Source organism: Misgurnus anguillicaudatus, chromosome 2, assembly GCF_027580225.2.
Source record: "Misgurnus anguillicaudatus chromosome 2, ASM2758022v2, whole genome shotgun sequence".
NCBI lineage: Eukaryota > Metazoa > Chordata > Actinopteri > Cypriniformes > Cobitidae > Misgurnus > Misgurnus anguillicaudatus.
The window spans coordinates 29218597-29243322 of record NC_073338.2 but is presented as its reverse complement, the minus strand read 5'-3'; the positions used below and the strand labels follow the sequence as shown (position 1 = coordinate 29243322).

The 24726-nt window shown below is 36.7% G+C and overlaps 2 protein-coding genes across 5 annotated transcripts in view; one reads left to right on the top strand and one right to left on the bottom strand.

Annotated features, from left to right (window-relative positions):
- Window positions 1-17: 17 nt before the first annotated feature.
- On the bottom strand, window positions 18-8286 carry frrs1a (ferric-chelate reductase 1a). Its single transcript, XM_055202413.2, has 15 exons — window positions 8076-8286; window positions 7126-7265; window positions 6907-7001; window positions 6619-6769; window positions 6294-6476; window positions 6010-6108; window positions 5641-5788; window positions 4013-4126; window positions 3684-3799; window positions 3227-3313; window positions 2957-3054; window positions 2827-2885; window positions 2566-2709; window positions 2432-2490; window positions 18-159 (listed from the first exon to the last, which is right to left on the bottom strand). Exons 1-15 carry the CDS (start codon window positions 8269-8271, stop codon window positions 67-69), a joined length of 1782 nt encoding a protein of 593 aa, XP_055058388.2. The 5' UTR covers window positions 8272-8286; the 3' UTR covers window positions 18-66.
- Window positions 8287-9379: 1093 nt separating this feature from the next.
- agla (amylo-alpha-1, 6-glucosidase, 4-alpha-glucanotransferase a) overlaps window positions 9380-24726 on the top strand; it is a 30141-nt gene continuing 14794 nt past the window's right edge. The window contains exons 1-15 of one of the 4 annotated variants that reach the window (XM_073876436.1): window positions 9380-9646; window positions 10116-10266; window positions 10860-11070; window positions 11159-11328; window positions 12862-13065; window positions 16539-16720; window positions 16820-16931; window positions 17183-17309; window positions 17807-17909; window positions 17983-18085; window positions 18222-18356; window positions 20158-20345; window positions 21261-21384; window positions 24280-24443; window positions 24539-24640. In XM_073876436.1, the coding sequence (XP_073732537.1) occupies window positions 10185-10266; window positions 10860-11070; window positions 11159-11328; window positions 12862-13065; window positions 16539-16720; window positions 16820-16931; window positions 17183-17309; window positions 17807-17909; window positions 17983-18085; window positions 18222-18356; window positions 20158-20345; window positions 21261-21384; window positions 24280-24443; window positions 24539-24640 (2007 nt within the window). In that variant the 5' untranslated portion in view covers window positions 9380-9646; window positions 10116-10184. Of the gene's footprint in view, window positions 9706-9836; window positions 9989-10115; window positions 10267-10859; window positions 11071-11158; window positions 11329-12861; window positions 13066-16538; window positions 16721-16819; window positions 16932-17182; window positions 17310-17806; window positions 17910-17982; window positions 18086-18221; window positions 18357-20157; window positions 20346-20859; window positions 20984-21260; window positions 21385-24279; window positions 24444-24538; window positions 24641-24726 lie in introns of those variants that run through there. The other 3 variants (XM_073876447.1, XM_073876441.1, XM_073876446.1) reach the window with 3 other exon arrangements.

Genomic DNA, 24726 nt, shown 5'->3' with positions numbered 1-24726 from the left:
CCAATTTAAACAACTCTATGCATTCATCCTACTTTCTGAAAAGTTGCCATATGATTCATATGTGGGTTATGTCTGAGTTATGGAGTTGAGAAGCGCGATACAGAACACTGAGTTTCCGAGCACAAAAAGAGCAAGGATTGCAACTCTAAACTTGGTATCCTGTGAAAGCAGAAAGAAGGGAATTTTATTAAGATGCTTAGAAAAACATGTACAGGGTCTAAAATTAACATTTGACCAATACCAAATTCATGTGTTTTAGTTCTGACAAGTAAATAAAATAGATGTGAGCTGATGATTTTATTTTCATTCACTGACAGCACTCTCTCTCTCTCTCTCTCTCTCTCTCTCTCTCTCTCTCTCTCTCTCGACCAACATTTTTTTTATTTCAGACCCTAATACTGTGTATACACTCACATTAAAGGTATAGCGGAAGATTTCCGTTTTCCGGGTGGATCATCTATATTATTGTTCATCCCAGATGTCAATCATTCTGATTATATGTTGACGTATAACCGCCGTGCTCGTCCCTAGGTTTGCTTTCTGCACATGCGCACTTTCACGTGTATGTGTGTTGTGCTACGGTTTCAACCATTCATTGAAGCTCGCGTTATCACTGTGTTTTTTCAAAATGTCTGAGGGTCACAAGAGAAAAAGTGTCTACGAATTGTATGACAAGAAGAGAAAGGACTATGAAGAAAGAAACAGTGTGTTTATGGGAGACTATTTCACACGCTGGCGTGAGGTAAGGACAGGTTGGGCTTCCCACGCGAAGTTTCTACTGGAAAGGTACGTTTTGTCATGCTATTTGGAGAAATCCATTTAAAATCACTGCTAGTAAAAGTTGATGTAAGCTATGACTAGCGATGCTAGCCCTGGCACAAGTCAAGAACCGCACAGACACGGTAAACATGCCGACAGCAACTTGTAAACAGAGCAAAGAGAAGAATTAGGCTCCTGCATGCTCTCTTTCTGTCTCGTGCACGCGTTTAACAGGCGTTCCCTCTCGGGAGGAGGGAGAGGGTTGCGCGTGTGCATTTTTAAAAAAATGTGGAGGGGCGGTTCTTTTAAATAATTCTGGAAAATCTTCCGCTATACCTTTAAGGATTATTACTGTAAGAACACCATACTAATACTGTATTTGACCCCCTTTCACCTTCAGAACTGCCTTAATTCTACGTGGCATTGATTCAACAAGGTGCTGAAAGCATTCTTTAGAAATGTTGGCCCATATTGATAAGATATCATCTTGCAGTTGATGGAGATTTGTGGGATGCACATCCAGGGCACGAAGCTCCCGTTCCACCACATCCTAAAGATGCTCTATTGGGTTGAGATCTGGTGACTGTGGGGACCATTTTAGTACAGTGAACTCATTGTCATGTTCAAGAAACCAATTTGAAATTATTCAAGCTTTGTGACATGGTGCATTATCCTGCTGGAAGTAGCCATCAGAGGATGGTCATAAAGGGATAGACATGGTCAGAAACAATGCTCAGGTAGGCCGTGGCATTTAAACGATGCCTACTTGCCACTAAGGGGCCTAAAGTGTGCCAAAAAAAAAAAACATCCCCCACACCACCACCAGCAGCCTGCACAGTGGTAACAAGGCATGATGGATCCATGTTCTCATTCTGTTTATGCCAAATTCTGACTCTACCATCTGAATGTCTCAACAGAAATCGAGACTCATTAGACCAGCCAACATTTTCCCAGTCTTCAGCTGTCCAATTTTGGGGAGCTTGTGCAAATTGTAGTCTCTTTTTCCTATTTATAGTAGAGATGAGGGGATCCTCGGTGGGGTCTTCTGTTGTTGTAGCCCATCGGCCTCAAGGTTGTGCGTGTTGTGGCTTCACAAATGCTTTGCTGCATACCTCGGTTGTAACGAGTGGTTATTTCAGTCAAAGTTTCTCTTCTATCAGCTTGAATCAGTCGGCCCATTCTCATCTAACCTCTAGCATCAACAAGGCATTTTCGGTCACAGGACTGCCACATACTGGATGTTTTTCCCTTTTCACACCATTCTTTGAAAACCCTAGAAATGGTTGTGAGTGAAAATCCCAGTAACTCAGCAGATTGTGAAATACTCAGACCGGCCCGTCTGGCACCAACAACCATGCCACGCTCAAAATTGCTTAAATCACTTTTCTTTCCCATTCTGACATTCAGTTTGGAGTTCAGGAGATTGTCTTGACCAGGACCACACCCTTAAATGCATTGAATGCCATGTGATTGGTTGATTAGATAATTGCATTAATGAGAAATTGAACAGGTTTTCCTAATAATCCTTTAGGTGAGTGTACATGACTTTCGGAGATTTTCATTATTCATAATTTGATGTTTAAGTTTGAATTTATTTTATTGAGCCTATTGTGATACACCCTGATGAGTAATATGTTAGTGTTGATCTCCATTGACTAAAATTTGATCTTACCCAGTTTACACTTCTGGAAGAATCAGGAAGAACGGGAGTTTCATCTTCATTTTTACTCCCTGCAGAGACAAAGGAAATGACTAAACAGATACATTATTTTCAAAAACATTTTAGTCTGAGAATGAGCTACAGACCTTTTCTAATAATGTCGTGCTTATGAAGTTTTAACACTATTTTTAGTAAAACAGTCCAAACCACAAAACTAGCCAGCACCCCTGTGGTCCATGGATAAGGGAGCAAAAGAGACTGTTGATGTATTCCAGTTAACATAGACGTCCCTGCTAAAAGTAGTTTAAGATTTAGTTAGTTATATATAATATAAATATAAATAGTTTATATTTGCTAGTGGGTTTAACAGTAATAAACATTTTAAACAACAAAAAAGCAATATTCACCTGCTAAAATTTCAGTAGCATGTCCTATGCCCCAGTGTAACCACTTAAATATCCACCTTCTGATAAAATAAAGGATTTTACTTTTTGGTTATTTTCAGATATGTGCTCACTTGTTGTGTTGTATAAATACCTTGAAGAGTCTGGAGCTGGTCTGAAAGCAGCCATTATAGGCTGACAAAAAGTAAGAATCATAACAATACAGCCTAGGTATGGATGAGCACCTGCCCTCTGCACAGAACAAATATTAAAAACAATATTAGAACAACAAACTCAATCTGTCTATGATTCTGACACTGAACTTAATGAAATGCTGCCATCTACTGTGGTGTGGTGTTGTGTAGAATAGATTATTACTTTACAACTCAGTGTCTAACAAGCAGAAGGCACTGCATTTACTTACTGAGCTCCATTTTTGTCTGTAGGCAAAAGGAAAAATGAAGCCCACAGTCGTGAGTAACACTGTAAGAGACATCAATGTACGGTGCACCTGTAAATACAAAGCATTTTACAACCCACAACAACATAAACGGTTATAGAGTTATCATTTGCTAATTTCACTACAACTGCATAGTAAAATTTCACCTATTTTATAGCTCTATAGCACCTATGGAGAACCATCCAGGGGTGATATAGCACCACTATAGCACCAGATATGGTTCTATATAGCACAATATGGTTCTGCTATATGGAACTTAAAATGGTTCCCATATGAATATGAGCCAGTGAACCACTTTTAGTGCTATTTTGCACCATTTGTTTTTAGAGTGTAGAACATTTTCTAAAACAAGCAGCAACCACATTTTCAGTGCTTTTAATGCAATCAAAACATAAATGTGTATTTAAATTAACCCTCCTACCTGAAACCATATCTTTTGTCCAAATAATGTATGCTCTGGCCAGTCAGGTTTAAAAAAGGCAGCCATGAATGTCCCAATGCTTCCTGCTAGCATCCAACCAATCAGCATAAACGCTCCTACAGTACATTTCCAGGGGCAGTTTTTGTTTAAATTTATTATATTTGGATATGGGTTTTAAAATTACATCTATTCAGAGTGTATGACAGCAGTTGTAAATCAAGTGTATAATCAACATTTTGTCATTCATGCAAGTCACGTTTAAGAAGAGTTCCCTGCAACCTTACGATCTTTAACCATTACTGTAAACGTAATAACAGCAGAACACTTACCATGATATTTCATGAGCAGGGGGGATCTAGAGCCTGTCAGTATCTGAGGAGAGCCAATTATGAGCTGACGATGAGATGATATCAGTGGCTGCCGTTTGTGCCTATGGATCATACCTGAAATATAGCATTATACGAAAAAATTAAAGGGACATTACACTTTCCTTAAAATATGCTAATCTTCCAGCTCCCCTAGAGCTATAAATTAGATTTTTACACTTTTGGAATCCATCCAGCTGATCTCCGGGTCTGATGCTACCACTTTTAGCATAGCTTAGCATAATCCATTGAATCTGATTAGGCCATCAGCATCATAAAAAAAAACATAAAAAAGACCATAAAATAAAAAAACTAAAATCCTATTTAAAACTTGACTCTTCCGCAGTCACACCGTGCACCAAGACAGACAGAAAATTTAAAGTTTGCGATTTTCTAGGCAGATATGGCTAGGAACTTTACTCTCATTGTTAGCCATGTTACAGCAGCAAAGTCCTTGATTATTACGCCAGTTTGAGAGTTTAGTTCCTAGCCATATCTGCATAGAAAATTGCAACTTTTAATTTTCTGTCGGTCTTAGTACACAATGTAACTAGAGAAAAGTCAAGTTTTTAATAGGAAAAATATCCAAACTCTTTCGTTATTTTTTTGTGCGATGCTAATGGTCTAATCAGATTCAATGGATTATGCTAAGCTATGCTAAAAGTGGTAGCGCCAGACCCGGAGATCAGCTGAATGGATTTCAAAACTGTAAAAATCAAATGGTTAACCCTAGGGGTGCTGGAAAATGAGCATATTTTTTTAAAAAAAAGGAGTGTCCCTTTAAATCAAGAACAGTCCTGCTGGAAAAAAACAGCATAGACCAGCAAAATTTACATGCTGGTTTGATGCTGGTTTAGCTGGTGGTCACCAGCAAACCAGCACGAAAACACAACATATGGCTTTTCCAGCAGGCAGGCAGCAAGATGTACGCATAATTTTTATCATACCAAGATTATGTTTATTTAAGCGTTTGTCAGTCACTTAAAATCTGCAACACACATTTTGTGGTTGAAAATGAACAAAAATTTGGTCCATGAAAACTGCTGTGCACGTAGTGACCCTTTACTGCTGTTGTAAAATAAATGACAGGAAAGAAGAACTGATGGCTCGGGTAATTACAGACACTTGTAAAAGAGTACGGTCAGAATTCTGGATCTGTGTAATCTGCAACACAATCTGTACGGAGGTAATAAAAGCAGTTAAATGCAGCACTGTATCGGATGTACAACATAATCATTTGGCAAATAAAACAGGTTTCAAGAATAAGCAAGACATTTCTTTTTGAAAATGCTATTACAACCGGGAAAACAACTTATATTTCATGCTGTAAATCAAACATAAAAGGGAAATAGCCAGACCTCAACCTAACTAAAAAAAATGTGAGCACATAAAGTGATAAAATGAAAAATTTAAATAGCTATATGATGACATCATCTAGTGTTCCACAGTGTAACATTTTGCTTATTGCACACACTTATTGTGAAAGAAAGAAATAAAAAATAAGACGGTGAGTAACTTATGACAGAATTTTATTTTTGGGTTAAGAATCATTTAACTATACTATATGAGACTGATGCAACAGAAAAGCTCACCATATTCTGCACTGCCGTGTGCAAGGAACAGATAATAACTCTGATTAAGATTGAATCGAACCAGGTCCTGAGGAGTGTAAATGGCCCTAAAAAATCTGCACTGAATCACCCCATCAGAAACTCTCCAACTTACATCTGTCAGCACAGACTAAAAACAAAATAAGAATCGTGCTGGTTAAGTTATTGACATAAATACACTGCATAAAATGTATAATCTTTCTGAGAGGCCATGATGTTATCATGATAATAAATCAAACACTGTGTTTTTATGGTTTAATTGACATTTTGGCATTCTCTTTCAAAAGCATCTGCCAATATAATATCATTTTATTTCATGACCAAACACAAAATCATCAAGTTGCCTCTCACCTTAGATGCCACATCTGGATAGCTTCTGCCTGTTGTGTATGCTGCATCCACGCTTACATGACCCCCATCATTTATGCACAAGTATGTATCATCATCTCCCTATAGCACGAAATTGAGTGTCATGTGAATCTGCTGCATTATGTCATAACAAATGTAGGTTTAAGGTATATTTAAATTAAAGTATGAAATCTTTTACTCGTGCTTTTTTTTAAATGTCATGAGGGTTAAATGATTTCTTAAAATGTGTAATAGCTTTTGCGCAGTCAGCCATTTGTGATGCTTACCATCCATTCATCTTTGGAGAGAGCAAAGGATACATATCCCGTGGCTGGGCCACTAAGCTCAAACAGAACTGCCTGGTTCACAGTAGAGTAGGAAAGGAAGAAGCAGTTTGTGTCCTCAGATGGGTTACAGCCTACAGGGTCAACGAGACAAGATTTTGACCTCCCACATCCCTCGGAGGTAAACTGTAAGAGAGAGGTGCATGGGCACCAAAAATGACCAATTCATTATCAATAATGTTCACAAAAAAGCATAACAACAGTTTCCTTCTTGAAACTTTAAATAGGTTTATGTCCCAGATATGTTTATCTCTATTTTGGCACCTACTGGCTGAGGAAGTATAGAGGTGGTTCCTGTTGGAGAGTTTGTAGACATGCCAGAGGTGGTAGATTGAGGTGGGACAGTCACTTCACTTTGAGAAATGACTGGACCAGGAAGTTTAACCCAAAAAATCTTGTAGTGGGCAATCACCGTCGCACTAAATAAAAAAGTATGAACGGATGTTATTGTGCTATGCTATCACAAACATTGTCTGATAAGAGTCAATATGTATCTAGTGAGCTGTTAATGAGTACCGCTGATATTGAGAGAATGGGTCAGAGCAGAAACACTTACAGAAACTGGACAGTGGGAGGAGCTGTGGGAGGGGCATTCCAGATCACCTGAATTTCTGTCTGTTTAGCATCACTGGTGTGACTGAGAGCAGAACCCTTTCAAATACATCATAAAAACAAAAAAGCTGATACTTGCTGTAACACAGATAATGTACATCGCATGAGATACTTTTAAATATGCTCCCTGAATAATATGGCAATTTTGGGTATCTGTATCTACCTCTATGCTGCTGCATTTCAAAAGCTGAGATATTTTGGGATCAACCAATGTAAAAGAGCCAACAGCTGATCCATCAGGGTTTGTGGCATCTCGGGCCTGAATCAGAAAGCCCTGAAAGTGCTCGTGTCCAGAAAGAGTGACTATGGACAAGTGTTACATACAGTAAATATGTAAATACAGTAAGGAAAACATTGTTTAGACTGATATTTAACACAAAGAAACTGAAAACAATGACATACGGCAAAAAAATTAATTTCTTTGGACGAAAATATGTTTAAATACTTAACATTCTTAACATTTTATTTTTTTGTACCATTGTAATTTTTATATTACTGCCATTGCAGCCAAGACATTAATTACATTGATCAGTGTTTGATTGTTGTTGTTATCTTTAGGTCAACTTAACAGAAAATCTACTTGTCATTCTCTTTTGACAAACATCTCTCTAAATACATTTTGTAAAAAGAAAAACTTAATTAAATATATTTTTGAATTTGAAAATATATTTAGCTTTAACCTTTATATATTAACATGTATTTCAAAATCTAGCATATTTCTGGGGTAACAAACACATTTCTAATTTTACAACCCATAAAGCCGAACATTTGTTCATAAACGTTTGTACAAAATGTATAAAGTAGCCTATAAGTATAAAATGTATAAGAAGGTATAAAATATAAAATGATAAGTATATTTTTGCAGTTGAACATATATTTAATTTTAATCTTTTTAAATGTTATGTTTACATGCAACGTGAATATAAATGCTTAATATATACTTATTTTTAAATTAATTTTAAAATATACAAAAAATGGCCAAAATATGTAAAATATAAATATATTTCAAAATATATTTCAGTACATATTTTTTTGCATATTTTGAAATATATTTAAAATATATATTTTTTGCCTATGGGAATGATTGGCTGAGTTGGAGCTGGTTTGACGTACCTTTGATCTGATCTCCTGGTCTGAATTTACTGACACTCACTGTCAGGGTATATGGACAAGCAGTGGTGTTAGGATAACTGTGATGGTCTGGCATCATGCTATCACAAGCTTTCTCTACTTTTCCATTTTTGTATCCACTGATGATAGTCAAAAGCAAAGTTCCAAGGATTGCCAGAACAGTTCGTAGATTGCCCATGTCTAGAGACAAACTGGTCCCTTCTGTAATGGACATACAGTATCAAGAAATTAGTCAAATTTGACCTATACCTATGAAATGCATGCTAAAGTCTCATAATCTAATTATGAGATTTAGAGCATCAAAGTTTGATTTCAATTACTGAATTCATATTGTCTGTGTCAATAATTAAAGATATCAAGGTTATATTTTCACAGAATTTTATGCAGAAAAATGTTAGCATCACAATAAATGGTTTTATATGGGTTTTTACTCAAATCTTAATGAGTGTGTCACAAACTATAGACACTGGTCCTAATGTTACACATTATAAAAATAAAATTAAATTCAATGTTCTGACTCCTTCTGACCAATGAATTTCAATGATTATACTCAAAATTATTTTTAAGTATTTTAAATGTATCAATGGAACTGCAGAGGTTTCATTTCTAAAATATTTCTACCTAAAATAAATTAAAAAACACATATCAAATACAATAAAAAAAAACCAAAAACCCTTGGATGAACACAACTTTTTTCTCTTTATAAATGTATATTAGCTATTAACAGTTCTGACCCAAAAGTGTAAATTTTCTATACCATTTTAAATAACTAATTTCTATGTCTTTCTATGAGTATGGAGGAAAATATTCTCTGTTTTTCAAGATTTTCCAAAACTGTTCAGCACACACTTTCACTTCAATTGATAAAGAAGCATTCCATGCTTATCTTTCATAACATTGTTCAGTGCAACGAAAGAAACTATACATTAGAAAAGCTAAACTATATACAAGCTTATTTACTGACAGTGAAAACTATTCATGCTGTATATTATGATAGTATATGATAATGGAGCTAATATAAGCACTTGTTACATATAATCTTTAGAGCTTCAAAAGTAAACCTTGCTCTTACCTCGCCAGCTACCTGTCTGCTCAGGTACTGCTGGGCTGGTAATAGTTTTACGCTGTGGTCATGAATATTAAAAACATCATGGGTGGGTTTTACAATATTATGACTTTTTAAGATTATTTCCCGCCACACGATGGAGACAAAGAGCGTGCTTGAATTCACGCGACACTGCGCCGCGAGAGGGATTTGAAGAAAGCTGTGCCTATGATGATGCGCAGCGCCACTGCAAATTGTTTGTTTGCTTGTCTATTTATTAATCCATGATTCATGCATCTGTATATTCTTTTCTTATTATATAAAACTCGTAAATACACTACTTTAAACACTGTATTTTTTTAACATAAACCTACGGGTGTTTTCAGAGTATCTTATATTAACGGCGTTACGGTAACGGGAAGTAGAGTATTTTACCGCATATTGTACACGCCTCCTTCAACAACAACTGCAACGTCCTTAGACCAAGAACAGGAAAATACATACATTGGTGTGTCTTTCAACCGTACTGTTCATTCATTTTCGTGCAAAGATTATCGAAATATTTATGTGAGTTCCGATTGCAGACTGTCGTGCGTTTGACGCGCACGGTTGACCGTGTCACCTTAAGATCAGATCAGTTGTCTGATGCACAGTAGTGTGCTCTTTTGGCAAATGTTACTGTTGCCCTGATTATTTTTATAGACTTGCTTGACCTTTATCAGCTAGATACTTAACCTCGACCAATCTGGGTTAGTGGATACTTTTTGGCAGTTACTTTAGGCACCGATGACGTTAAACTAGCAGGGGTGATGGTGCATTGAGTAGCGGATACCAATCTTGAGAATTTAAGGTGCCGATTTCTCAGACAGTTTGGATAGCTGTCAGTCTTGGGGTTTATGAAATGATGCATTAATTTGTCAAGGGAGACAGTTCTGTAATAACTAAGGAGTTTGCATGTCTTTTGGTTCCCTTTTTAGCGAAGGGGGTCCTCTTGAATTCCTGCTCATCGTTTCCTGTATGTTAAGGACGCGTTAAGAAGGGCAATCATGACACATAGTAAACAAATAAGAGTGATGGTCCTCAATGACATGGAGAAACTTGACAGGACCCTCTTCCGTCTGGAACAAGGCAAGTTTCAACCCATTATTTTGTTGTTGTTGTTGTGTTGCATGACTGTGTTACTCATGATACGCGCACGTTATTTATAGACGTTCTCTGAAGCCAACTATATGGTCAATACAGTAACTATTCATTCATACAGTAATAAACAGTAAGAGCTGCAGAATTGTTTTGGTACTAGATTTTTGGTACTAGACGGTTTTAATCTTGTTTAAATCCCAAACAACCTGTGTGATGGCTGCAAAACTTTATTTTTTAATGCTTTAAAATCTTTTATTTAAGGAATGCATTTTGTCTTACATGTTGTGCATGTTCAATTAAAAAATGTAGCTGAATACAGTGTGTTGTTTATTGAGATGCAAAATCCGGGTCACCCCATTTTTGCTTAACTGGATTTTACTTACAAAAGTGAATAAATATGACAAGATTGTGGAAAATAACTTATAGTCTATATGGAATGCGCTTTAGTCATCTAGTAATGTGGTATACATGCTAAAGTATTCCCGTCTGATGCCATTTTAGAGAAACAAAAAAGGGTTTTATTATTTATTCTTCCTGACAAAGAATGTGTCTTCTGTAGCTAATTTTGTTTTTCCACTCAGGGTTTGAGCTCCAGTTTCGACTGGGCCCCACTCTGCAAGGAAAGCATGTGCATGTTCACACAAACTACCCCGCCGAGGGGGAACGTTTTGATCGGCACAAATTCCGTGCCCTAGACTGGATCAACCCAACTGGAAGAGAGGATGATTCCGACAAGTTCTGCACCCTTAACCTACAGATTTCAGGCTCTTACCAGTACTACTTTGGTCATGGGTAAGTTGGGCTGTAGAAATTTTGGGGATTCTATTTTGAGAGAATTTGTATAAAATATTGCCCTTGTTGATTTATTGATGCCCATTAGAGATGAGGAGAAGTCTGGTGGTGGATATATTGTGGTGGACCCTGTACTCCGGGTCGGGGCAGACAACCATGTTTTGCCATTGGACTGCATCAGTATCCAGACATACTTGTCCAAATGTCTTGGGCCGCTGGATGAGTGGTTGGACAGACTCAGGGTTGCCAAAGAGGCAGGTATGTAAACAGCGGATTTGTTTCAAAAGCAACATCACTGCTCCTGAAGGTTTTTAAAAATTATTATACATTGGACTTAAATGAACTAAACAGTGTTGCACATTGCAAAACTTTTTGCTCTTTATCTTTAACTTTATCTGCATTTGAACTTCCCTTATCTTGGGTCTGTTTGATTGCATGCCCAAATCAATAACATCCTCAGTAACAAACTCGCCAGTATAAGCCAGAAAACAGCATAAAGCAAATGTTGACAGTCTTTCAGAAAACTATTTAACTTTATGATAAAAAAGGCTACTTTGGAAATGTTTTTGGTGCAAAATTGTAATGTATACTGTTAGAGTGCATATGCTTTTACATTTAAGTCCAGAGTTTGTTGTAACATTCAGTGGTTGGCTTTGCATCCCATTTCCAGTATATTTAATTCAACTTTATTTATGTAGCGCTTTTCACAATTGTTTAATTGTTTCAAAGCAGCTTTACATTAATAAAAGCAGGAGAAAACACAGAAAAATTTATGGACAACATAAGCAGCACTATACAACAGCTGGGTGATTCTCACGAAATCCAGACTTAAATGGTGTCCAGCATCAGATTTTTTTAAAAAGCCATTGAAGCCAATTTTTTTGCACATATATATACCATTATTTTTAGAGGATTTAAAACATATTTCCTATAGAATAATTTAAATTTTTTAGATTATCATTATGAAAAATTATCATTACCGCAACATGATATTTCATTAAATATATACATTTACAAGCACATGTTTTGGTAATGAGAACTAAAAAGTTGTGTACTATGACAAACAAAATTTCCACTTTTATCTGGAGAGAAAAAAATAAGAACTGCTTACCTGGTAGCCATCTTGAGTGTCACAGTCAATTATGTCCATTCCAACCATTTTTTTTTTTGAAAATGTTGAGGGCTTAAACAATGATTGAAAATTGTTGCGAAGGATGAGAAAATATTTCTTGGACACATTTATATTCCTTATTATTGTCTCTACATTTACCAATCATCACCAAATACATAATGTTTCTTTACTGTAAATGTTTATAATATAACATGCACTGAAGCTTTTTATTTTTTAGATTTTTTAATTATAAATATTTTCATGTCAATCAAAGAACCAAAATCCAGTCATGGAATCATTGGGTAATAAAAATGTCCCCTAAATGTGGAAAAAACAATAAAATTGGTATGTATGATGTCATTTGAAATCATGTGCAAAATAGTACATAAAGAGATGTTTGTAACTGCATGCTTCTTATTTTGATACTCTTACTTTGCATTTACATTTTTATCAAAATGGTTCATGACACCCCATAAGTCTAATTTCGCGAGAATCACCCAGCTAAGATTCAACTAGTGAGCTAAGTAATAATGTAATGTATAAAAGAAGGTGCTACGTTAAGTCAATGTCAGCGGACCCCCCCAGCAGTTGAAAATAGGTTCAATACAGCTTAATCTCTTTGGTGAAATATGCTGAAATATCCCACAAGATAACTTTGTAATCAAATTTGTTTTTTTTAGGATATAATATGATTCACTTCACGCCACTACAGACGTTGGGTAAATCTCGATCCTGTTATTCTCTGGCCGATCAACTGGAGCTCAACCCAGACTTCTCACCTCCTGGGCAAAAATACACCTGGACAGATGCTGGCAACCTGGTGGAGAAGATGAAGAACGAGTGGAATATGTTGTGCATCACTGATGTAGTTTACAATCATACAGGTCTGTGGAGTTCTATGTGTGTTGTATTTGCTGCATCGCACCTATTTGTAATGAGCCAATTGCGCCTGATGTGGGTTACTGTGTTTGATCTATTGCTGAAGGGAAACCAAGAGTACAGTAGATCCAAGTTTCTCGGAAGCACACTTATATGGTATTTTTATTGGCTTGTTGTAAGTGGCATTTTTCCCCTAAAAAAATCAGCCTCAGCGTTGATCAAATGAATAAAAAGTCATAAAAGGTCAGATTTTCTGTACATTAAACTATTTTGTATGCTGCTTCAGGCATTCAGAGTCCAACCGGAGCTCTTGTATTCCTTGGGCCACAGTTCCAACATAATTTACTGTAACTTTTGCATATAAGCTCACAACGAGAGCTTTTGCTTTGACTTCATTTTCTAAAAATAGACTTCTTACAGTGGTCCAGAGCTGTTGGTGAAATGCTCACCCTGTCTGATATGGTGTTGTGCTGCAGTTCAGCTGTTGTGTGGGGCTGTTAGTGAGTCCCACTATGTGAGCAGAATGCTAAAGAAGAACCTTCAAACACATTGACTGTGGAGGTTTGTAGAAGCCTAGTGTGGAAATTTACGATTCACTGCCTGTATAGTGGATGATGGGATATAACCTAAGAAAAGAGTGAGCAAACATACGGCTTGGATTTATTATTTAAAATTGTATTTTCATCCATGCCTTATAAATAGACTGCAAAAATCTTGCCATTTTAGAACGTATTTGACATGAACTTCACAATGAATTATAGGTATTATTTAGTTGTTAAGAACACATTGGTTGAATAATTCTTGCAGCAGTGCATTATGGGATTGAGGGTATGTACTAGACATTCTCATGGTTTTGGACACCACTACAAAATGGCTGATATTCGAAAGTGCACTGTATATAAGGGAATAGAGACAATTTCAGGCATAGCTCATGCTTATTTTTCTTTAGTCTTTCTCTCTGTGCATAAATGTGGTATAGTCAAGGTTCATGGAAAACAAAGTTCATAGTTCACCATTCCTGCCAGAGCTCAGCACAGCTAAAGGTCAGGGAGTGTGTGATACCTTATCTAGGGCTGTGTAAATGCCACACACTTAAACTTATGTGTAGTATGTGCATTCAATGTATGTAGTGTAAATACAGTGAGATACAAAAGTCTGAGGCTACATTAAAGGGGACATTTCACAAGACTTGTTAAAGATGTAAAATAAATCGGTGTCGCTTTACTTAAAGGGGTGTTCATAAGACTGACATGACATCTTTATAATCATGACATGACACGTGTCATTGAACATGAAGGACATTTTATGCACGTTTATGACAACTGTCATTAAGTGTTATTTGTTCAATTATGCCATTTTTAATTCAAAGTTGACATTGTTTGAGATGTCTTTGTTATGACAACTTGACATTAACCAAAACATCATAACTTGTCATGACAACTTGACATTACCAAGACAACATAACCGAGCACTTTTAACCAGTGATACAAATTGGAAGTTGTCATTAAAATGTCATTAAGTGTTAATAAATGGAAATGATATTTTTTGCATTTGGTGACTGATTCACCTAAAATTAAATGAAAACAGTACAATAATGGCTTAAGCCAGTGTTTCCCAATCCTGGTCCTCGGGCACCCCCTCCCAGAAAGTTTTAGATGTCTCCTTATTTAAAACACCTGATTCGACTCATCAGCCTCCTTCTAAAATGGTAAACATGTGTCCCTAACGAGCTGATGAGTTAAATCAGGTGTGTTAAATAAGGAGACGTCTAAAACTTTCTGGGAGGGGGTGCCCGAGGACCAGGGTTGGGAAACACTGGCTTAAGCCATGCAGCGTTGGGTCCATATCGCTGCAAAAACAGTTAATTACATTAAATGAATTAACTAAATTAATTAAATATATTAAATAGTTGTCAGGTTTTTTATGTATTGTGCACATGCACAAAAAGTTAATAACCATAAAGTTAAGTATAATCTTTTGACGTGTCTGTTGAATTTTGTTAAGGTATTTAAAATTATTTTACATAGTATTATCACTTATTGACATCTTAAGTTCAATTTGTACCACTGTAGTTGAGGTAGGGCTGTCACAATGATTAAATAAACGTCTCATCACGATTGTTTTGACCTCATCGCAATGATTTCAGATCACCGCAATGATTGCATAGCTCTCTAAAAAACACAAGGGGAGCTGCAGCGAGACAGTATCAGATGGCGCTCCTTAACTGATAGTGTGACGCGATACATTCCAAAGCCATTCAATACAGTGGAAAAAACAGCATTTAAAGAAATGCTGCAAAACTTTGATAAGCAGTATGAACTGCCAGGTAAAACAAACATTTTCAAAAGATTTTTAATAATCACAACAATGTGTGAAAATTATTTCATGAACAAACAAAAACATTATGAGAATTAAATGTCAAAGCAATAAAACAGACAATTAATCGTCAAAACCGTCAAAGCCCTAAACAGGCAATTAATTGTCATAACCGTCAAAATTTATTAGGCAATTAACCGTCAGCCAAATTTTATAATTGTTGAGGTCAAGAAAAATATTCATGATGCTGCTATAAAATTATTTGACATAGTATTAATACTTAATGACATTTAAATGACAGTTTAATGTAATGTTTACCCATAAAGCTAGGTAGTTTTTTAAGTTTGATAATTATTCTGCTATCTCATGTTTATGACAGATTTAAAACAAGTAATGATGTATTGGTTAATGTCAAGTTGTCATAACAAAGACATCTCAAACAATGTCATCTTTGCATTAACAAATGACATAATTAAACAAATGACACTAAATGACAATTTTCATAAACGTGCATAAAATCTCCTCCATGTTCATGACACGTGGAAAAGTGTTACAAATAAATATTTGGTGTCCCCAGAGTACTGCCCTACAAAGGCAAAAGGCAGTAACTTCGTTTTTGGTCAAAAATTACTTATTGATATTTTTGAGACATTCAAGACCCCCTTTATTATTTGCATTAGTATCTGGGGTCAATTTTATGTTTTTTCGAGAAAATAAAAATAAAGAAGAAATTAACTGACAACTGAAACCCACTATAAGTCTAAACTTTAAAGTCATTTTTCTCAGTTTCACACTCTGGCGAGTTAAGGTATTTTGCCTTTGTAGGGCAGAGTACATACTGTATGTGAAGTTTTAGCTCAAAATGACAGTGCCATGGTTGGATAGTGTAGATTAAGGGCCGATATTATTATAATAAGATCCCCTTTTGACATCACAAGGGAAGCCAAATTTCAATGACCTATTTTTTCACTTGCTTGCAGAGAATGGTTTACCAAAACTAAGTTACTGGGTTCTTCTTTTTCACATTTTCAGGGTTGACAGAAGCAATGGGGAACCAATTATAGCACTTACTGTAACATGGAAAAAGTCATCATATTATGAAAATCCCCATAATTTAATTTCCTGTGATGCCAGGTTCATCTTAAAATTTTGTTTTCCACAGCTGCTAACAGCAAATGGATTCAGAAACATCCAGAGTGTGGTTATAACCTGGTTAACTCCCCTCACCTGAAGCCAGCCTGGGTGCTGGACAGAGCTTTGTGGCACTTTTCCTGTGAAATAGCTGATGGCAAATACAAAGACAGGGGTCTTCCAGCCCTTATCCAGAATCACGAACACCTCCATGTGAGTGTGTAGAGAGATACATTAGAATGAAATTGCTTTGGCTGTATAACTTCTTATTTTCTTTTATTTCAATGTGTAATATGTTTTTGCTTCTATTAGCATCTACGTGGAATCCTCTGGCAGGATGTATATCCCAAAATTAAACTCTGGGAGTTCTTTCAAGTCAAAGTGGAGCCTGCGGTGGAGGAGTTTAGATATTTACTCCAAGATGGTGAGTTCATACACTCTAAGAAAGGATGTGTTATTTTTTTACACATTGTTTTGTGTTATCCTATTTAACACATTGTGTGTTAAAAACAATGTGTAAGTACGACACATTAAATGTGTTGTCCTTAACTAGACATTACATGTGTTGTTTTAACACATTCGTTTTAAGAATGTATGAACATTTTCAGATAGCCTACTTGAATTTAGTGGAATGAAAATGAAAGCTTGTAAACTGATTTGGTTTTGTCTGTACAGGAGCCAAACCAGAGAGGAGTGAGAATGATGAAAAACCGCAGCTAAAGATTATACAGGACCCTCAGTACAAGCGCTTTGGTAACACAGTGGACATGAACTCCGCTCTGGAGACCTTTGTGCCCCATAGGTCAGTACGTTGAAAGAATTTACTGGGTATATTTATCATGGACTGTGTGTTATGCTTTGTTGTAGTACTGTATTCCACACATTCATTTTAGACCTGCAGTATGCACAAACATTATTCATAGACATTTGAAGGATAAGGTCACCTAAATATAATAAAAAATACTCCAGCCATTTGACTTTTTCTGTTCTGTTCTGTTGAACACAACAGGAAAAATGTATTAAATATCCTGTGGGATTTTTTGGGTATGTTAACACCCAAAATAAATGCTGTAATAATAAGATAAAAGGGTTGTCAATTTGTGCTATAAGCAAACTTTTCTGTTCCTTAAACCATTGTATGCCATTGAATGTTACACAGACTGTTATGAATGTCAGGCATGTCAGATCAAATTCTGAAGTACTTTCATTTTTGGGATCCGTTTCTTCCTGTCCAGATCTGCATCTATCATTTTTGGAAGCATGTCAGGTTAAAGAATTGTGTTGTTGTTGGTGTTGTAGTAACAGTCCTAGTGCCATTGAAGACTGCTGTACCTGCCTGAGGAGGCGACTGGAAGAGTTAAATGATGAACAGTTCAGAGAACTTCAACACCATCAGGAGCAGGTGAGTCCCTCTCTGCACCTTTAACTTTAATGTCATGTGCTTTACTGAAGTCATGTCATTTCTGTATCATCAGGCTCTTAACTGCATTGATGGAACTGTGACCTATGAGAGACTTGCTGGTCATGGACCCAAGCTGGGCCCTATCACCAGGAAAGACCCTCTGGTCACAAGATATTACTGTTATTAAATACAGGCTATGTGATAATCTTCAGATCACTTTACCAGCTTCTATTTTTAGAATTCATCACATTGAAGTACTCCTGCGTGTAGTGATAATTGTGTTTCTAAATACATTGTCTGCATTCAGATATTTCACGTTCCCGTTTGAGTCGTCAACCCTTGAGGAGGATCTGAAGCTGATGAATCAACCAGAAAAGTCCTGTCACTTCCTGGCCCATAATGGCTGGGTCATGGGGGATGACCCGTTGAGAAATTTTGCAGAACCAGGTTTAACATTCTGCCATTTCTAATCGTGTTTACTAATAATGGACTCTTTAATTAGAATTGTACACTGAAAAAAAATCCTTGTTGCACTTAAATGTTTAAGTTTAATCAACTTTCAACTTTCTTAAATAGTGAGGAGTTGCTATAAATGATACAAATAAAGTTAAATTAGCTTAACCCTTTAAAGTTCCAATGTACCAAGGGAGGAACACTGCATTATTTGACAGAAAACTCTTGAGGGTGAAAACGTAAAAGTATTTTATCGGATGTGTCTTTCGTTTACACGGCGACAGCGTTTTTGGGCCTTAAAAACGCAAAAAAAGTGAAGCCACTCTCCAGAGTGGAATTCTTAAAAACGCTCTACCGTCGCGTTCCCGCCTAAAGGGTAAAAACGCGGTGGCTCTCGTCGTGTACGCGTTTACATCACAGGCATGCGCCAGTTCGGTAAAATAACAACAAACATGTCGGATTATTTCCATACGACGGACCTTCAAGTTGCCATAGCAGCTCTGATAATACAAGAGTCTTTCCAGCAGTTGTACGAAATATTTACAGCTAGTATTGCTGATCAGAGAAGGTGCATTTATTACCTCTATCAAATTGTTGATGCACAATTTGTCGGAGGCAAACCAGACGGCTTTGGACGAGACCTGGGAGAACAAGGAAGAAGGTTGTACGCAGGTGCGTGACTTGGTCTTGTTGTGTGTCAGTGCTTCACATTGCCACCTAGCCGCCTGGAGTGCACACTGCATCGAATATCACACACTTTTGCGTCACCATATGCGGGCAGATCCCCCCACCAAAAAAAAAGATTGTTTCCATGTAAATGTTGCCTTAAATACAACAACTCAAAAACATTAAGTTAGACATGTCACATATCTTTGAAAAGCTTAGATTCTTGTGATTTCGAATGATGTAAACTCTTTTAAGATACAATCAACACAGCAGGTACAATTAGTATTCTTTTTTGGTGTTTTTTAGCCTTTTTCACTAAGCTTTATTTTCATAATTTATAGCAACTCCTTACTAGTCAAGAAAGTTGAAATTATTTGTAATTTGTAATATTTTTATATAAATAAATATATAGCTTACATACTGTAGTTAAATAAAGTAAGTTACATAAAACAGTAAAATTATTAATTGAAGCTAAGAATAAACTTGCATTAAAATGGATGCTTACATAATTGTTTTCGTTTATAAATATTCAAAATGATAACAAAACTAACATTCTGTAGTTTAAACAAATAATAATAAAAAAATGTAGAGTAGATGTTACTGTATAGTAAATGTAAAATTTACAACAATATACAATATTGTTGGCAAAAGCAATATATTTTGCATTTTTAAAGAAATTACGGAAATGAAATGAAAAATGAAAATTCTGTCATCATTTACTCACTCTAATGTTGTTACAAACCTGTATAAATATTTTGAGGAATGTCTGCAATCAAACCGTTCATGAGCCCCATTCACTTCCATAGTACTCTTTATTCCTTCTATGGAAGTGAATGGGGCTCACAAACAGTTTGGTTACAAACATTTCTCAAAATATCTTCCTTCGTGTTTATCAGAACAAAGGGGTTTATACAGGTTTGTAACAACATGAGAGTGAGTAAATGATGACAGAATTTTCATTTTTGGGTGAACTATCCCTTTAAATAGTAAAATATTCAGAGCAGATTGAATGCTACTTCATCTGCAACCACAAGGTGGCGATGTCAATTCAGAGTCTAAAGTCGAGGCATCTGCAACACTTGCCAAACCATTTTAAATCAAAGTAACTTTTTCTTCACATTCTGGTCAGGCTCCAATGTCTACATCAGGAGGGAGCTGATTTGCTGGGGCGACAGCGTTAAACTGCGCTATGGCAACGGGCCTGAAGACTGCCCGTACCTATGGGCCCACATGCAGAAATACACAGAGATCACAGCCAAACACTTTGTGGGAGTTCGTCTGGACAACTGCCATTCAACTCCACTGCATGTGGCTGAGGTACAGCACGGCTGTCAAAAGACACATTATTACCATTGGCTTGTTGAAAGACAAATTATGTGTTTAAGATTAACAATGTGTTAAAGATCAGACATGGGGGGCAGGATTGATTTTCTTTTCTTTACACATTTTTAAATGATGAAGTCATTAGTAACTGTCTTTATTATTAGTACATTTTGGCTGGGGGTTGCTCCTTGGGTGCCAATTAATCTGTCATTAAATGTACTTGATACTAAAAACCTTTAAGTGTCTTATTCTCAATTTTATGCTTATTGACAAAAATTGTAATGGTATATTAACAAAACATTTTTGCATCAGCAGGACTCGATAATAAAAATATGTATTCAGTTGTCCAAGCCAGTAGTTCAGGTTTTTAACTGCCCTCTTAACATTTTAATTGGCTCTGCCACAATAAGACCCTAAAAAAGTATTTCTGTATTCATACCATCCTTGTTGTTGATCCTGAATCAGCAGACAGTTTTCTCTCACTGTCAACTGGTGTTGTGCCTTGCAGACCATGCTAGCAGCAGCAAGAGCAGTCAGACCCAATCTCTATGTGATAGCCGAGCTCTTTACAGGCAGTGAGCTGATTGACAATGTGTTTGTAAACCGGCTGGGAATAACCAGTCTCATCAGAGGTCTGTAGGCATGACACTAATCAAGTCTTGTTTGTCTCTTTTTTTTTCATTGCATCCCTTTCTGTTCTTGTTTGACAATCACCTTTTCCATTTCCTGTTCATCTGCAAACTTTTATCTCCAAACTTTTTTCTGCTCTTGGAAAATCTTCTCTGCTTCCTGGCTGGTTTTGATTCAATTTGAGACTTGATTTCCCCCCTCTGAACCTATTTCTTGCACCCCATCTGATCCACTAACATTCGCTCTTGCCTGTGGTTTGCCTAACCCTGCTCGCTGCAGTTCATGCTGGACGCTGCCCGCACTATAAGGCCTGAACTGTACGTGGTGGCTGAGCTCTTCACTGGCAGCGAGGAGCTGGATAATGTCTTTGTGACTAAATTAGGAATCTCTTCACTCATCAGAGGTATGACATCCTAACACTAGATATTAATACATTTTAAACCTTCGGTGTTGAATTTGACCTGGCCTGCACTGATGCTGTGTTCTGTGTTTTACACTGGAGTATGATGTGAAATCTACTTACATTTTTAAACATCATGAACATGGATTATTTTCACAGAATGTTATTTACATTATGTTGAATCGTTTTATGTAGAAAACAGTAAATCACCAAAAATTGACTTTAGCTGGGTCATATAACCTCGACATAAATGGTTTTAACTCTTTCCTGCCGTTGACGAGATAACTCGTCAATTAAGAGAAAACGCTTCACTGTCAATGACAATGACCGGTAATCCATATTTTCTCTATTATTCACCTCTTGCCTAACGTATAAAGCCCGGAAGTATCCCCTTAGGGCATGGGGGGGGGAATCCTGGTCCTGGAGGGCCACTGTCCTGCTTTGGTTCTAACCCTAATTAAACAAACCTGAAAAATAAAAAAATCAAATAACAAAGTCTTCAGGATTACTTGGAAATGAAATGCAGGTGTGTTTGATTAGGGTTGAAACTAAATTCTGCAGGACAGTGGCCCTCCAGGACCATCCGCCATACTGATAAACTATAATAGCAGAGAAGGACAAAAAGCACTAGCCTACCAACGCGTTTCCACAACGCGTTTTTATTCAGAGCACGTGAAGTAGCTGAAACGGACAATGAGATCAGTGGAGATCATAACGGCTACCGTAGTTGCAACACGCATTTGGAAAAGCGAGGCGCTAGAGAGCACTATTCGTTTGAATGCAAAATACAATTTTACCACTAGATGAGGGTAAATCCTACTTATTGTCCCTTTAAAATTTGGTATTTTTGAAGAAACCTACTCATATTTGAGAGGTGATAAAAAGAGAACAAATTAAGGTAGGATGAAACTTTTTTTTTGAAAGCATAGGGTCTGTGTTTTTTTCATTTGATATATATGTATGTTTATATATTTAAAGAAGAAATTTTTTTGGAAGGCATTAAACTTTTGTGAAAATCATAAAAATGGTGGTGCTGGCTGGCAACTTAAAAAAAAAAACGCTGGCGGGGAAAGAGTTAAAATGGGGTCTGGGTCCCTTAGTGAATTAACAAACTGGCTAGTTTAAAAAAAAAGTTATTTGTAAATACTTTGACAGCTAAATATATTGAGTATTTTAAATGGACATTTCACAAGACTTTTTTAAGATGTAAAATAAATCTTTGGTGTCCCCAGAGTACGTACGTGAAATATTAACACAAAATACCCCATCGATAATTTATTATAAAATGTTAAATTTCATTTGATATATATCTATGTTTATATATTTAAAGAAGAAAATTTTTTGGAAGGCATCAAACTTTTGTGAAAATCATAAAAATGCTGGTGCTGGCTGGCAACTTAAAAAAAAAAACGCTGCCAGGGAAAGAGTTAAAATGGGGTCTGGGTCCCTTAGTGAATTAACAAACTGGCTAGTTTAAAAATAAAGTTATTTGTAAATACTTTGACAGCTAAATATATTGAATATTTTAAATGGACATTTCACAAGTCTTTTTTAATCTTTGGTGTCCCCAGAGTACGTACGTGAAATATTAACTCAAAATACCCCATCGATAATTTATTATAAAATGTTGAAATTGCCACTTTGTAGGTGTGAGCAAAAATGTGGCGTTTTTGGGTGTGTCTTTTTATATGCAAATGAGCTGATCTCTGCTGTACATAGCAGTGCTATGGTTGGATAGTGCAGATCAAATAGCCTGCGCGCGCATTTTGGCAAGAGAAGTGGTGTTATTCTCCATTGGTTCTAACGCTTAGCATCAAAATGTCTGGTTGTTGCGTTTGGTTGCACTAATATAATATACTAATATACGTTTATATGTATCTGGCCACTTTATATTTGGGCATCTGCTAACGTCTTCTATCCACTCTATTATAGTACACGGATCTGGTAGCTGTGTTGAAAAAGTTGATAGTCAACTTTTAAAAATAACTTTCTTTGTCTGTGTTGCTTCACAGCTGATTCTTGCCATACATCCATTGCCAAACTGCGGGCATGCGTTGCCATGTCATCATTGTATACAAACAGTAAAAGGGTCTATTATCCATGTGTGATGTCAGAAGGGGATAATACCGCCACTTTACCTGCACTATCCAACCACGGCAAATTTCAATGCTCTATTTTTTCACGTTTGCAGAGAATGGTTCACCAAAACTAAGTTGCTGGGTTGTTTTTTTTCCACATTTTCTGGGTTGATAGAGGCACCGGGGACACGATTTGAGCCCTTGAACACGGGAAAAGTCAGATTTTCATGATATGTCCCCTTTAACTGTTTTATAAGTTTAAAACATGCGTCATGTTTCTTAATCCAGAGAACAATCATGGGGGTTTAGGAAAACATATTTATTCCAATGTACAACCTCAGCAAAGACTTCGAAAATTCATTCCCTTACAATTGTCAAAGGATCTAAAACTTTTTTATTGGCGAAGTCTGTGCTGTTTTTAGTCTTCAGAGAGATTTACTCATGTTTCCTTTAAAAATATGAGCTATTCGAGCAGGGTAAGAGACGAGTTTAGGTATGAAGAACGTCTGAAGTAACAAATCACGCGTCTGGAGAACTATAGTACTACGGCATCAAAGTTTAAAACATTTCATTAATGAAAGCGCAATGTTAGAATCAAGACTATTTTAATGTTAACAGTCTTACATTCTGTTTAAAAGAAAGTATAACATCAAGCACATATATTTTAATCCATAAGAAAAAATCATGGGGGGTTGTAGCAATGCACGACTCACACAGCTTGACAGCTTGACCATGAACCCATTAACAATCACGTTCCTAAGTAAAATGTAAGCGTTTATACTTTGTGTGGTGTTATTAGTGGTTGTTTGTGCTGTTGTAGAGGCCATGAGTGCTGGAGACAGTCATGAGGAGGGCAGGCTGGTCTACCGGTATGGAGGTGAGCCTGTGGGGGCTTTCCTGCAGCCCAGTCTCAGACCCCTGGTGCCAAGCATCGCCCATGCTATGTTCCTGGATGTCACACATGATAATGAGTGCCCTATTCAGGTGTGCTATTTCAAACACTGAACAATGATGATGTACAGCAAACATTTCGGTGGGATTGTTTGAGCTAGTTTTAATATGGATGTTCTGTGTTGTAGGTCCGCTCGGCGTACGATTCATTGCCGAGCTCTGCTATTGTTTCTATGGCCTGCTGTGCCACTGGAAGCACCAGAGGCTATGATGAGTTAGTCCCCCATCAGGCAAGAGATTAACTTCACACAAAATCTTCTCCTGTGTTGAATGATGCATCTATAATAGATTTGGGTTCGATCTTGAAAGAGTAACT

What these genes read in the sequence shown, in the direction of transcription:
- frrs1a (XM_055202413.2), bottom strand. Translation starts at nt 8,271, where the DNA reads ATGGGCAATCTACGAACTGTTCTGGCAATCCTTGGAACTTTGCTTTTG. An exon ending in TGAAATGCAGCAGCATAGAG is followed by an intron (nt 7,002 to 7,125) that starts GTAGATACAGAT and finishes TGTATTTGAAAG; the next exon opens with GGTTCTGCTCTCAGTCACAC. An exon ending in CCAGCTCCAGACTCTTCAAG is followed by an intron (nt 2,886 to 2,956) that starts GTATTTATACAA and finishes TTATTTTATCAG; the next exon opens with AAGGTGGATATTTAAGTGGT.